This window comes from Rhinichthys klamathensis, unplaced genomic scaffold (genome assembly GCF_029890125.1).
Source record: "Rhinichthys klamathensis goyatoka isolate OS25496 unplaced genomic scaffold, OSU_Roscu_1.1 h1tg000262l_1, whole genome shotgun sequence".
NCBI lineage: Eukaryota > Metazoa > Chordata > Actinopteri > Cypriniformes > Leuciscidae > Rhinichthys > Rhinichthys klamathensis.
Genome location: NW_026606783.1, coordinates 3,235,015 through 3,247,486, shown reverse-complemented (window position 1 = coordinate 3,247,486; position 12,472 = coordinate 3,235,015). Strand labels below are relative to the sequence as shown.

General features: G+C 39.3%; 1 protein-coding gene across 1 annotated transcript; it reads right to left on the bottom strand.

Annotated features, from left to right (window-relative positions):
• Positions 1-891: 891 nt before the first annotated feature.
• setdb1b (SET domain bifurcated histone lysine methyltransferase 1b) lies at positions 892-11,936 on the bottom strand. The gene is made up of 17 exons (XM_056267673.1): positions 11,726-11,936; positions 10,137-10,363; positions 8,803-8,966; positions 8,685-8,728; positions 8,028-8,322; positions 7,701-7,902; positions 7,542-7,615; positions 7,156-7,346; positions 6,854-6,983; positions 5,540-5,675; positions 5,328-5,459; positions 3,958-4,246; positions 3,327-3,679; positions 2,342-2,458; positions 2,062-2,231; positions 1,706-1,948; positions 892-1,091 (listed from the first exon to the last, which is right to left on the bottom strand). Exons 2-17 carry the CDS (start codon positions 10,358-10,360, stop codon positions 907-909), a joined length of 2,949 nt encoding a protein of 982 aa, XP_056123648.1. The 5' UTR covers positions 10,361-10,363; positions 11,726-11,936; the 3' UTR covers positions 892-906.
• Between the last annotated feature and the right edge of the window lie 536 nt (positions 11,937-12,472).

Below are 12,472 nucleotides of genomic sequence, written 5' to 3'. Positions count from 1 at the left end.
AGCTAGACTTTTGATCTTTTCCAAATTTTTCCATCTATGTGGGTTAGGCCTCACGTGCAGCCACGTCTCTTTAGGCGACCGCGTAAACTAGTGTTTTTCCGCCACAACCAATCATGCTGCATGTACTGATGTTGACGAGATTAACCCCTTAGGTATCAAGGCAATTCGGTCGGTACCTAAAAAGTATCGAACTTGATACCCAGCTCTATAACTATAATAATAAAAAAACTGTTCAAGACATTTACATAATATATTGTATAATATTATTATTAGTAGTAACTATTGTAAAAATCCTACGTAGACCATGTTCTTGATAGGTTTTGTGACAATTTTACAAGACTTTTACACACACACACACACACACACACACACACACACACACACACACACACACACACTTTCTACCCAAGTCTGCCTTCTAGTGACCTGTCTTCTGTCTCAGTCTGAGGAGAGGACAGTGGTGTAGCTCTCTCTTACACACACTCACAGACACACACACAAACCTTCTACCCAAGTCTGCCCTCTAGTGACCTGTCTTCTGTCTCAGTCTGAGGAGAGGACAGTGGTGTAGCTCTCTCTTACACACTCACAGACACACACACAAACCTTCTACCCAAGTCTGCCCTCTAGTGACCGGTATTCTGTCTCAGTCTGAGGAGAGGACAGTGGAGTAGCTCTCTCTCTCTCTCACACACACACACACACACACACACACACACACACACACACACACACACACACACACACACACACACACACACACACACACACACACACACACACACACACACACACACACACACACACACACACACACACACACACACACACACACACACACCTTCGACCCAAGTCTGCCTTCTAGTGACCGGTCTTCTGTCTCAGTCTGAGGAGAGGGCAGATCGATTAAAAAACTTGTGCGTCCTCACCTTCCTTCATTCCCTTGGCCTGTCTGCGGGTGGTGTAGCTCCTCCACACTGAGCTGGTGGTGTAATATGTGTCTTTCACAAATGTGTCATCTGAGCTGTCGCTTTCATCATTAGAGTCTTCGTCTTTGTCATCGTCGCTGTCATCAGATGAATCGTCTTGGCCTAGTAAGTGGGTGGAAAAACAAGTGTATTATATACATATTTTAACCTTCACCTGCTGGATCTACATTATAACAAACTTGTGCTCACGCGCAAATAAATACAAAAAAAAAAAAGTATGATACTACACTAAAATACAATACATTGAGTAGCAGTTAAAAAAAAGGAAACAAAATTCAATTTATTTAAAAAAAAAAAGGAAGCAATATTTTAATGCAAAAAAAAAAAAGTGTGAATTGATCATGTTCATAGTTAATGTGATGAACTACACCTGCTAGGAGACCTGTGTGAACTTAAGAACTGACACACTAAACCACCTAGAGGCCAGTTTGTTAAATGCGTTTAGTGTAAAGGTGTCTCAGAATAGTGAAGTTATCAAAGGCCGCCTTTTTGCTTTTAATGCAATGAAGACTATCCTTCAATATGGCTAAATACTTTTGGGGGGCAAATACTTTGTTTGAGCTTCACCTTGACTATAGTAGGATTCACAATTTTGACACCCAATTACTGAGTTGGACTTGGTTGGTGTCGTTACTTTTCCCCCAATAACACAGATATAAGTAGTAGTGGAATAGTAGAACAAGCAGAATAGTCAGATGTGTGCATAGGTCTCTCACTTTTGCCGGTAGTGCTGCTGTTACGCTCCTCCATCTTGGTGGTGGATTTACCGTGTTGGGAGGAAGCAGGTAGTTTAACCCTGCTCATGTCCACCCCGCTGCCCTCGCTGTCGGAGCAATGAGCCTCACTCTCGTAACCTTCTTTAAAGTTCTCCACACTCTCAATGTGATCTAGATTGGCAAAGTATTCATCGCCCATTTCCAAACCTTCTTTATCGGCAAAGTCATCAGTCAGGATTTTACCTGAAAAGAGTAAGAAACAAATATTAATATAAAACAATAAGAGGGAAAAGCTTAAGCAAGACTAAACACTGGAGTGATGTTCTTTTAAATAAACTGAAGTCCAAGTGTGTTACCTGCATAGATACAAACAAAGGAGCCCTTGGCGATGTCATCAAGGCAACGAATGCCCCAGCCCTTATTCTGGGTCTTAAAGAGCTGCAGTCGGACCTGCAAACCATGCTGAACCAGACGGTTAGTACACATCTGCGCATTACAGCGACACCGCTTATTGCATTCATAGATTCTGAGAATGTAAACAGAAAGAGAAAGGAAAAAGAGAGACATTACAATTAAAAGGAGCTAGAAGACAGTAAGTTGAAATCAACATGAGAGGGTTGGTTATGAATCACTGACCCTGTGGGGAGACATTCTTCCAGTCTCTTGTGATGGTATCCAGCGTTGGCGTTGATCTGTCCACCTGGAGTACATCCTGTAGCCTGTAGAGTCAGTTGGTGACACGAACACTTGGATCTACAAACAAGCAAAGGTACAGAACAAAATCAGGTCTTAGAAATGTACTCTTTGTATTCATTTTCAAGAACAAGTTTAAATTGTATGACTGTAAAAATGTAATGTGGTGTAACCATAAAGTAAAAAACAAACAAACAAACAAACCATTAATTATTTAAAAGTTCACCCCTTGACACTTTAGAGCCTGAACTAATCTTGTCCTGTGATAAAAAGGTCAAATTATCTGATGTTTTGTATACTTATTGACCTTGACAGTCATGAGGTTCCGCAAGGTCTCTATGATATAAATTCCTGTTTTATGTTTTTTTCTTTATGTTGGTTGCACCATATTACTTTGATGTGGGCAGATAAGTTTTTTAACTATTACACTATACTTTTTACAAAAAAATGAATTAGAAAACAGACTTTTATATTTAATTTTTCTTGTTATATTGCTTGTAATAAATAGATTGAGAAATACTAAGAAGGGTAATGTCTAACTTAAAAAAATTAATGAGGGAGAGGGTAGTGAATAATGTCAGGTCGATAAAGACCCATGGTTGCGTTTAATGGTTAAATGATTAGAAAAATCCAGCATACATCAACAGAAACAAGTCTGCTACCTGAAGGTTGAGTTATGAGATTTTTTATTTCAAATAAGGTCAAATAAAATTAAAATAGGAACTAATGCAAGGATACATTTATCACAAAAAGATAAATAACATGCATTTAGGAAATTGATGGGGTGAAATTTCACATCATGCTGACTTAATTACTTCTTAGAAAATAAAATATTTTAAAACATTATGCCAAACTATTGTAAAGAGGTTTTGTTCTTTAATATTTTTTTTTTTACTTCTTTTGTTGAAAGTTAATCAATTATACTAACTTGTCTCTGCAGCCATCAGTGCAGTCACAGCCCACCAGGAAGTCTGAGCTGGTGTTAATATAGACTCCATCTGCTGGGATTCTCTCTTTACTATAGGCCACACTGGGTGCAGATGTGCCGTCGATTTCATTCACACAGGACAAGGGAATGTCTTCGCGGCCACTTGTGATGTCCCGGATGAAGTAGAACGGCCTCTGCGGTTGGAATCGGCGGTCAACCAACACATAGGGATCCAGACAGAACATCTCCAAGAAGATGAAGTCACAGAGTGTCTGGAAGAGGTAGCGCTGTATCTCTGCCATATTCCTCAGACTCAAGCCACATGGGGACTTGTAGATGACGTGGAACGACATCTGAGCAAGAGAGGAAGATGGTTAATAAAAATTAGTATTGATCATCATGCTCTTAGATATTTGCAACAACCATGGAAAAACACTTTTCAGTTTACCACTAGTCTGTAGTATAGTAAAACCATAGTTCACACAGATGTTGGTCAACATGGTGAATTTGCATGAGCACCTTAAACCTGATATGAAATCTATGTGGGGGAATATTTTGTCCTTACTCGTGCCGATTTCTGTTGAAATGACTGGATTTCGAACACAAAATATCACCGATAAGACATACAAACCTTGCGGTTAAGTCGTCTACGGCCTGTCATGCGCCTGAATTCATAGAGCAATGGCGTAAGAAGTGGGTTGCGTCCTCGGTGCAGGTTGTGATGAGTGGGGCGGATGCGCTTTAGACAGTCTGGAGTGCAGTTGTGTGTAAGGTAGAAGAGTCGGTCATTTGGGGCCTGATACGATGGCTCCTGAGGAATACGCTCACTTGTGTAGGTCGACACGGTTGTCTGCAAATTATGAGTTGTTGGTGTGATTGGCGTTAACGTATGCACAGGTCCAGACTGCAGAAGAAAGAGCCTGCAAGTAAGAAAATAAGATGTTGGTACATAGTGCTTGTATACTACTTATATTATAATTACTCTGCAAAAAAGACATGTATTTCTGAATAACTCTGAATTTGATTTGAGTGATTGGATTACAAAACAGTTTAACAGTATTTTACACCTAATCAGGCCACTGAAGACACTAATACCAGTGTTTCCGCTACATTCATTCTGCCGTGGCGGGCCGCCAAACCAAAAATCATCCCGTCACAGCTGCAGCTTCTCAATGAGGTCCGATATTTTGCATACTATTGTGTTATTGTTAAGCCCCACTAAAGTCATAAAAAAACATTGTAAAGCACCATAAAGTTTTCACACTATATTCCAAGACTTCTAAAGTCATTCAATAGCATAATGTGAGGTAAAAATGAATATTTAAGTCGTTAAGTTAAAGTTAATGGAAACTAATCTCTCCTCAGTCATTCTCCATTCAGCATTCAAACAGCGCGTCACGTTCGGTTATAACAGTAACACAACGCCACTCTCTTCAAGATCAATGTTCCCATTATTATACTTTATTTGTAGATAAAGGTCTATGGTTTGCATAAAATGACTTTATCTTGCTGGAGTTTATTGCGCTTTCTAAATCATATTCCTTTCTCCCGGGTGTCTGTTAGATTAAAACTGTTAAAAGAAAAGGCTCAATAAACTGTTGCATAGATAGAATACACTAATCATAGATAGATATAATCTCTTCTCTTCGCTTTGTGCTTTGAACTTTTAAATGCAAAGCGCTGCACGCTGTGACTTCACGTTGCTTCAAGTGCATCATTCTGCGCACGGGATGCGCAAAATCGCTTTGCCGCTCTTATTGGAGCCTTTCATATTATAATACTTAGGGGAGGTTTAAACACCTGGGGCAAGGGGCCGTGGCCCATTGGAATATCACTCATGGGCTACACCCCCTCCCCCTGGGGAAATGGGCCTGCCACCACAGTTAAAAAAAATCCTAGAGGAAACACCGAATACCTCACGGAAATGTTGACAAAGAGGCAAAAAAGGAAATGCGGCATAGACAGTGTTGAAGTACCCAGTGTCGGGGTTATCACGCTAACCTGGAGGTATTGTGTTGCTGAACAGTGCCAATTAGTGCTTTGGGCTGGAGGTCAGGGGTCACGGCCTGACGAGGCTGCAGTGCAACTGGACCAGTGCTCTTCTTAGCCATTTGACTCTTTAAACTGGGACTCCTGAAATGGAAGAGAAAAAGATAAACATGGTTTAACACTTGGCAGTATTATGAAAGAATAGAAGCTCCTGAAGCACTCACTCTGTGCGGGAAGGCTGTGGGGGTCCGGCAGGCAGTGGCCGAGGTGGTGGGAGCTGCGGGGCTATAGGCCGACTGGCACCAGAAGTACTGTTGTCACTAGTGTACTGCACTACAGGACCCTTTGTCCTCAATGCTCCTAAAAATACATACACAGTTTTTAGTAAGATGTGAACTGGAAAATTAGTGCAGAGTAGGAACAGACCAGTTAATACTTAAGATGTAATAAGAATGGTTTAAGCATAAAATTAACAAGATCAAAATGGAAGCATAAATAGAAACACTAAAGGCCTGTTCACACCAAGGATGATAAGTACACTGAACAAAATTATAAACGCAATACTTGTTTTTGCCCCCATTTTTCATTAGCTGAACTCAAAGATTTAAGATTTTTTCTATGTACACAAAAGGCCTATTTCTCTCAAATATTGTTCACAAATCTGTCTAAATCTGTGTTAGTGAGCACTTCTCCTTTGCCGAGATATTCCTTCCACCTCACAGGTGTGGCATATCAAGATGCTGATTAGACAGCATGATTATTGCACAGGTGTGCCTTAGGCTGGCCACAATAAAAGGCTACTCAAAAATGTGCAGTTTTACTATATTGGTGGGTGGGTCCGAAAACCAGTCAGTTAACCGGATCGCGGTTATATCCGCAGATCGGGCGGGTCAAGTAATAAAAATAACATTCTGATTAATTTCGGGTGGGTCGCGGGTGGATATGATAAATCATTAACGAAAATATAAACTACATTCTCTAAAATGTGAGCATGTCTAAAATAATTATTTTTTTCGCAAGGCAGACAGGCACTAATTTGCACTAACACAGATTTAGACAGATTTGTGAACAATATTAGAGAGAAATAGGCCTTTTGTGTACATAAAAAAAGCCTTAGATCTTTGAGTTCAGCTCATGAAAAATGGTGGCAAAAACAAAAGTGTTGCATTTATAACTTTGTTCAGTGCATAATAAAAAATATATAGGCCTAGTTTTAGAAATCATTCTAAATTTAGTCCTTGCCACAACTATGTTAATGGCACAATAATTTAGTTGGAATCACTTTCAGAATGATGGATGGAAAAATAATTGAGAGAAAATCAGAATCCATTCTGCTTTTAAGGGTTTGAGGATTTAAAGCGGCAGGCAACATCACAGCAGTGCATGCTTATAATAAACAGAATGTTATGATGCTATGTTTTGGTCACAAATATAGTTATCGTTATCTTTAGTTATCGTTCTTGGTGTGACTGGGCCTTAAGACTCCCTTAAAATGTAAAAAAGGAACACATGTGGACAAACAGAAAGCAATCAGTCACCCATATTAGGCCGCTGTCTTTGTTGACCAGCCATTTTCTTCTCTTGACTGTTAGCGGTGTTCATTTTCAGATTAAACATGGGTTCTAGTCGTGTAGAGCCACGATAAATCCACTCACTCCGCTTATCATCCTGCAACATTGCAAACAATATTTTTCATGTTCAAATGTCATTAAACATACAGCAACTCTTCACATGAACATAATTGGACATTCAAAAAGATCTAGCAGCAAATGCTTTTTTTTTACTATAACAATTTATCTTTAACTGTAACACTTCTAGCTGTATGTGGTGCCAAACTGACCAGGAAAAGCATTTTGACAAGGCTGCCATCCACTTCTTCCACACGGCTTTTCCACCATGTCCCCTCCCATTCCGTCTTAATAATTTGCCCTGGCTTCAGCAACACCATGGGCCTGTTGGGATACGACGTGATATACTCCTCAATGAAATCTTTGCATGATGCATCCTCAATATCCTCCCACGTCTTTTTCACTAAATCCAGGTTGAGAGAGAGAGAGAGAGAGAAATAGAGAATGATCCATTATAACAAATTATTTCATGCAATTATTTTTCTTCATTATTTTTATTTTACAAATAGATTCAATAAATAACAAGTGTTTGACATTACTTAAAGATAAGGCAAAAACAGAAATTGCAGGAAATTGAAAAAAGAAAATCGTTGCTTACAAGGTCTACAGATGGGATAGAGCTCAGGCAGGCCCACATATGAGGCGTAACCATCATCAAAAAAGATCAGGAACCTGCAACAACATTCAGTCAGCATATTAGGTTGACCACATGTAATGTCTTCTATCCAACAATCCAAAGATCTTCTGTTCATTTTACCTCATACGGTTCTTACTGTTGGGCATCTCAGCGACTACGCCTGCATAGAGCCAGACTTGATTGCCATCCTTGTACCTGGCAACAACACGGGCACCAACAAACAGTCTTTCCAGTGTTGGGTGGTAGTCAAATGCCACATGATTACCAGAGAGAAGACTCTTCCCTTTATTTTCAAACTTCACCTTGTACTTAAAATTGTTTCCTGTGAACAATTGATATCAAAAGAATGGATTAAGCGTTGATATTCAATTTTAGCCTACTGAAAACACACAGCAGTTGTGAAATGTACAGTACTATTCAATAATTTAATAAACCGCATACACTTACCCACTTGTTTGATGGCAACAAGTGTTCCCCGATGCCACGTCTTGGTTCGTTTTTTACCCAAAAGTGTCATGTCGAGCTTGATGTTATCCTGTTTAATATTAGGGTTCGGTTGAGTGGGCGCATTCCTTGGGCCTGAAGACATAAACACAGCTGGAACAGCCAGAGCACCATGGGTTTGTGTGGAGGGGGCTTTAGCAGAAGTGGTTATACCCGATGGGGCTGTTCTGTTGACCGTCTGGGCCAGGTTCTGCACCTGCTGAGATGTTCTTTGAAGGGCAGCTGAAGCCTCCTTCAACTATAAATATAATCCAGGAAAGGAAACATCAACTAAAGCACCTGACAAATAACTTTATGAAGTACTATTAGTATAGCATTAAGGTGCGGTCACAATTTCAGCAGATTTTTGGAAGCAAAAAAGTCTAGTGTCAATAGTGTAGCGAAGTATGAAGCACAGCTCAGACACAAGTCACTTTTAAACCAAGCAGCTTTCCGTTGGTCAACGTGGCGAATTTGCATTACCAACTTGAATCCAATGCAAAATCTACACCCAAACAGAAAATTCCCGATCATGTGAATTTTCCCCCATTAAAATTCACTGAAAATTATAAATGTGACAGCACCTTTAGAGTGGTTTGTCAAATTACACATCTGTCTTACCGCTGGATCCTTGGCTGGAGTTACAACTTTCTTGGGAGGAACCACTGTGGAGCAAAAACACACTTGTTACTGTACAATTTTTACATCCATTAAATAAAAAAATAAAAACCTAACTTACCACATCCCACAGCAATGACATCATCGTCATCATCGTCGTCAATCTCAATGACCTCAGAAGTATTTGCCCCGCCTACACCCTCATCCTCCGAACTGCTCTCACGATACACTAGACCCATCTTACTGTACACGTCCTTCACCAGAGCTTCACACTGAACCACAGACCTGTAAAAACAAAGAGTTATGCACTGGATTACACTCAAACAGAGACCCACAGCAATTGATGGGAGTGGAAACTTGCACCTGCTAAACTCGTGCAGTGTTTTTGATCAGCGTATCATTTGCTGAAGTTGTTTACCACATGATATTTCTGCCAACGTTACTGGGAAGAATTTGTATATTGCAGTAAGTACTGTATATTTCTCGAGAAACTTTTAAGAAACAGTTTGGCTGTTTGACTAAAGTCTCATTGTTGAGATTCTTTCTTTTCTTTTTTCCCATAAACCACTGGTCCATTCTTTGATATTGTCTGCCCACTTTTTCTTGTTCCTTCAATCGTGAATGGAGAATGGTTTTGGCCAGCCCTGAGAATCTGGTGACATGTCCATACCACTGCAGTTTCCTTCTTTTGACTGTTGCTATGAGTTCTTCATAGGGCCCAGCATGCTGTGCCTAATGGTGTTGAGTACTTCCTTGTTGGTCACATGATCTTTGTAGCTTATGCCCAGAATTTTTCAAAAGCCTCGCATTTCCAAGGCCTGAATTTTCTTCTCTAGCTCAGCCATCAGTGTCCACGATTCACATGCATACAGGAAGATGGAGTTAACCAGAGCATGGATAAATCTCAGCTTTAATCTAAGGTGATGTCCTTGTCCCTCCATATTGGCTTCAGTCTGGCAAGTGCTGTTTTAATCTGGGCTATCCTGGCCATCAAATTTGGATCCCTCATCAAATATCATTGTGCCAAGATATTTAAAGGGATACTCCACCCAAAAATGAAAATTCTGTCATCATTTGATCATTCTGTCAACAACTGTTTGGTTCCAATCGTTCTTCAACATATCTTCCTTTGTGTTCAGAAGAAGAAAGAAACTCATACAGGTTTGCAACAACTTGAGGGTGAGTAAAGGATGACAGAATTTTCATTTTTTGGTGGAGTATCCCTTTAAGCTGGGACATTAAATTGCAGGCACTGGTTCTGGATGATTATTTGGGACAGTTTGTCGTCAGTTTTGTCTTATGAATGCTAATTTCCATTCCATATTTGGAAGATGTCTAAACCAGGCGTTCACACAATTTATATAAAAAAAGGTTAGCTGTTTGACAGTCCCATTGTCGAGAAGACAAATACTGTGTTGATCTCAGTGCATAAACGCTCACACACTTTATACTTACTCTGAGGCATTAGAGCAAAGAGTGTCCATTTCAGAGACCTCCTTCTCCCTCTTCTCAACCCAGTCCTGCAGCTGCTCCAGCTGATCTTTCCGCTGCCGCACGGCCTCACTGCCATCCACCTGCTCCTCGATCCACCTGCGCAGCTCGTCCAAAGACACCCCTAACTCCTCCTCCAACTCAGGATCCAACTCCATCTCTGAGCTCAAACTGGCATCCACCTCCATACCCTTGACAGAAAAGGAAAACAGGCTAAAAATGTTGTAAAACACTATCACAGCATAAATCATAAAGCAACATCTAAAAGGTGCATTCTGCATTCAGTTCACCCAAAAATAAACATTCTGTCATCATTTAATCACCCTCATCTCATTCAAAACACGTAACTTTTGTTTATCTTCAGAAATAAAATTATAATATTTTTAATAAATTTTTCTTCAGATTTCTGTCCATCCATTGACAGTTAATGGATTAGTTTTGCAATCTCTTTTTATGGAATTTTTGAAGCAACAAAATAGTAGCTGCGTAGACAGAAATCTCTCAGATTTATTTTAATATATCTTCATTTCTGTTTCGAAGATGAACGAAAGTCTTATGGGTTTGGAACAACATGAGGGTGAGTAATTAATGATCATTTATTTTTCATTTCTGGGTGAAGTAACCATTTAACTATGGAAAGAATTTCGGTAACTTACATTTCTCCTTAACAACATTTCAACAGTGATGTTGAAAGGCATCCTAACAGCAGTTTCAATGCAGTCCTTTCACAACATTTCTATTAAGTCCCATTATGGTCAGAAATTTAACATGGCTATTCTTAAACATTTTTTTATTTCATTTCTAATAATGTTTTAGTAAATGTTAAAGTTGCATCTGTTAATATTATTTAATGGATCTGAGATATGAACTAACACACGATGATGAACAGGTATTTTTCTTAAGTAACGTTAACAAAGATTAATAAATACTGTAAGAAATTGCTCATTGATAGCCATTGCATTAACTAATAAGACCTTATTGTAAAGTGTTGCCAAAAACTCTATAGTTCACAAATTTTAAGGGTGAATTCAGACGTAAAGCCAGACAACATTATGACTAACGTTAACTCTGACCCACTTCAGCCCCTTGTATTAAAGTATACAGCTGTTTTTTAAGGACAGATAATGCTCCTTTTAAGAAGCATTTCTGTGCCACCTCTTCAGAATAAATTTAGCACCAGTCTTCTATTTTCCCATGATTGTAATGAATTATAGTCTAGAACTGCAGCAAATATATTTTCGCATGAAATGTCTGTAAACATTTGACGGAATATTAACTGATCTTCGTTCAAAAAGGAGAAAAGCCAGAAATGGCCAGTATGTAACGTTACTTCAACCACGACAATTCCTGCAAGTCAAGACCTCTAAACGGCGCGCAACACACGAATGAGAGGGCTAAGCAGACCATTTCTGATAAAAAGCACAAAAAATCCATAGTATCTTGGCTTTCTTAAATACCAACATGTGAACATTTACAAAAAGATCAGTAAAAGTGAAAGATCAGAGTCAAGTTAGATTCATTGAATTGTGGCGATGCTAACTGAGTTAGCTTACCTCCCCTAACGTGCCTTTGCTTCCAGCACTTTGGTGAATTTATCCTTTTCTCGTGTTTTAAATGACCGGCACACAAAGCGTAGTGGGTTTAAAGCTTTTTCCTATACCGCAGACATTTCGGTATTTTATTTTTATTTTTACATAAATTCCACGGTCATCGAGCACTGCACAACAAAAATCCCTACGAATGTGTTTGGCTGATGATGATCGTGCAAGCTGACCAATCGGCTTTTGCGTGACGAGTGAGTGGCAGTTGAAGTGATCAATTGTATGCAAGAAAAATCCAGAACACGCCCCCTACAATGCAACACGGTGTGAAAAATGCCCGCACTCGTGCGCTCCAGGACTACAAAGTACTGCACAACGCTACAATTAGGTAGTACAATTTGGCACCATAAAAACAGTGAAACCGAAACATCTGTGAAAATAATTTATTAAAATACTCTCCACACCGAAACAGTAGTCTATTAATAAATACGAAAAAAAAAAAAAAATCCAAAAGACGTGGCCGCCAGACCCCTCACTGAATCACTGTGCATGTGTTATTCTAAAACAACACATTCATTGTTGACTTTTTATGTTTATCAATTCTTTTTGCTATATATGAAGGTCACATTAAAACTGTAATATTATTATTTTTTACTACGCCTTCATAATTTATGTTAAAGGTGGACTTCGAATTTTCCTGTTTTGCACTTAAAAGGATGAATAGTACACCGGAAAAAAGTTTAATATAACCACATCAGT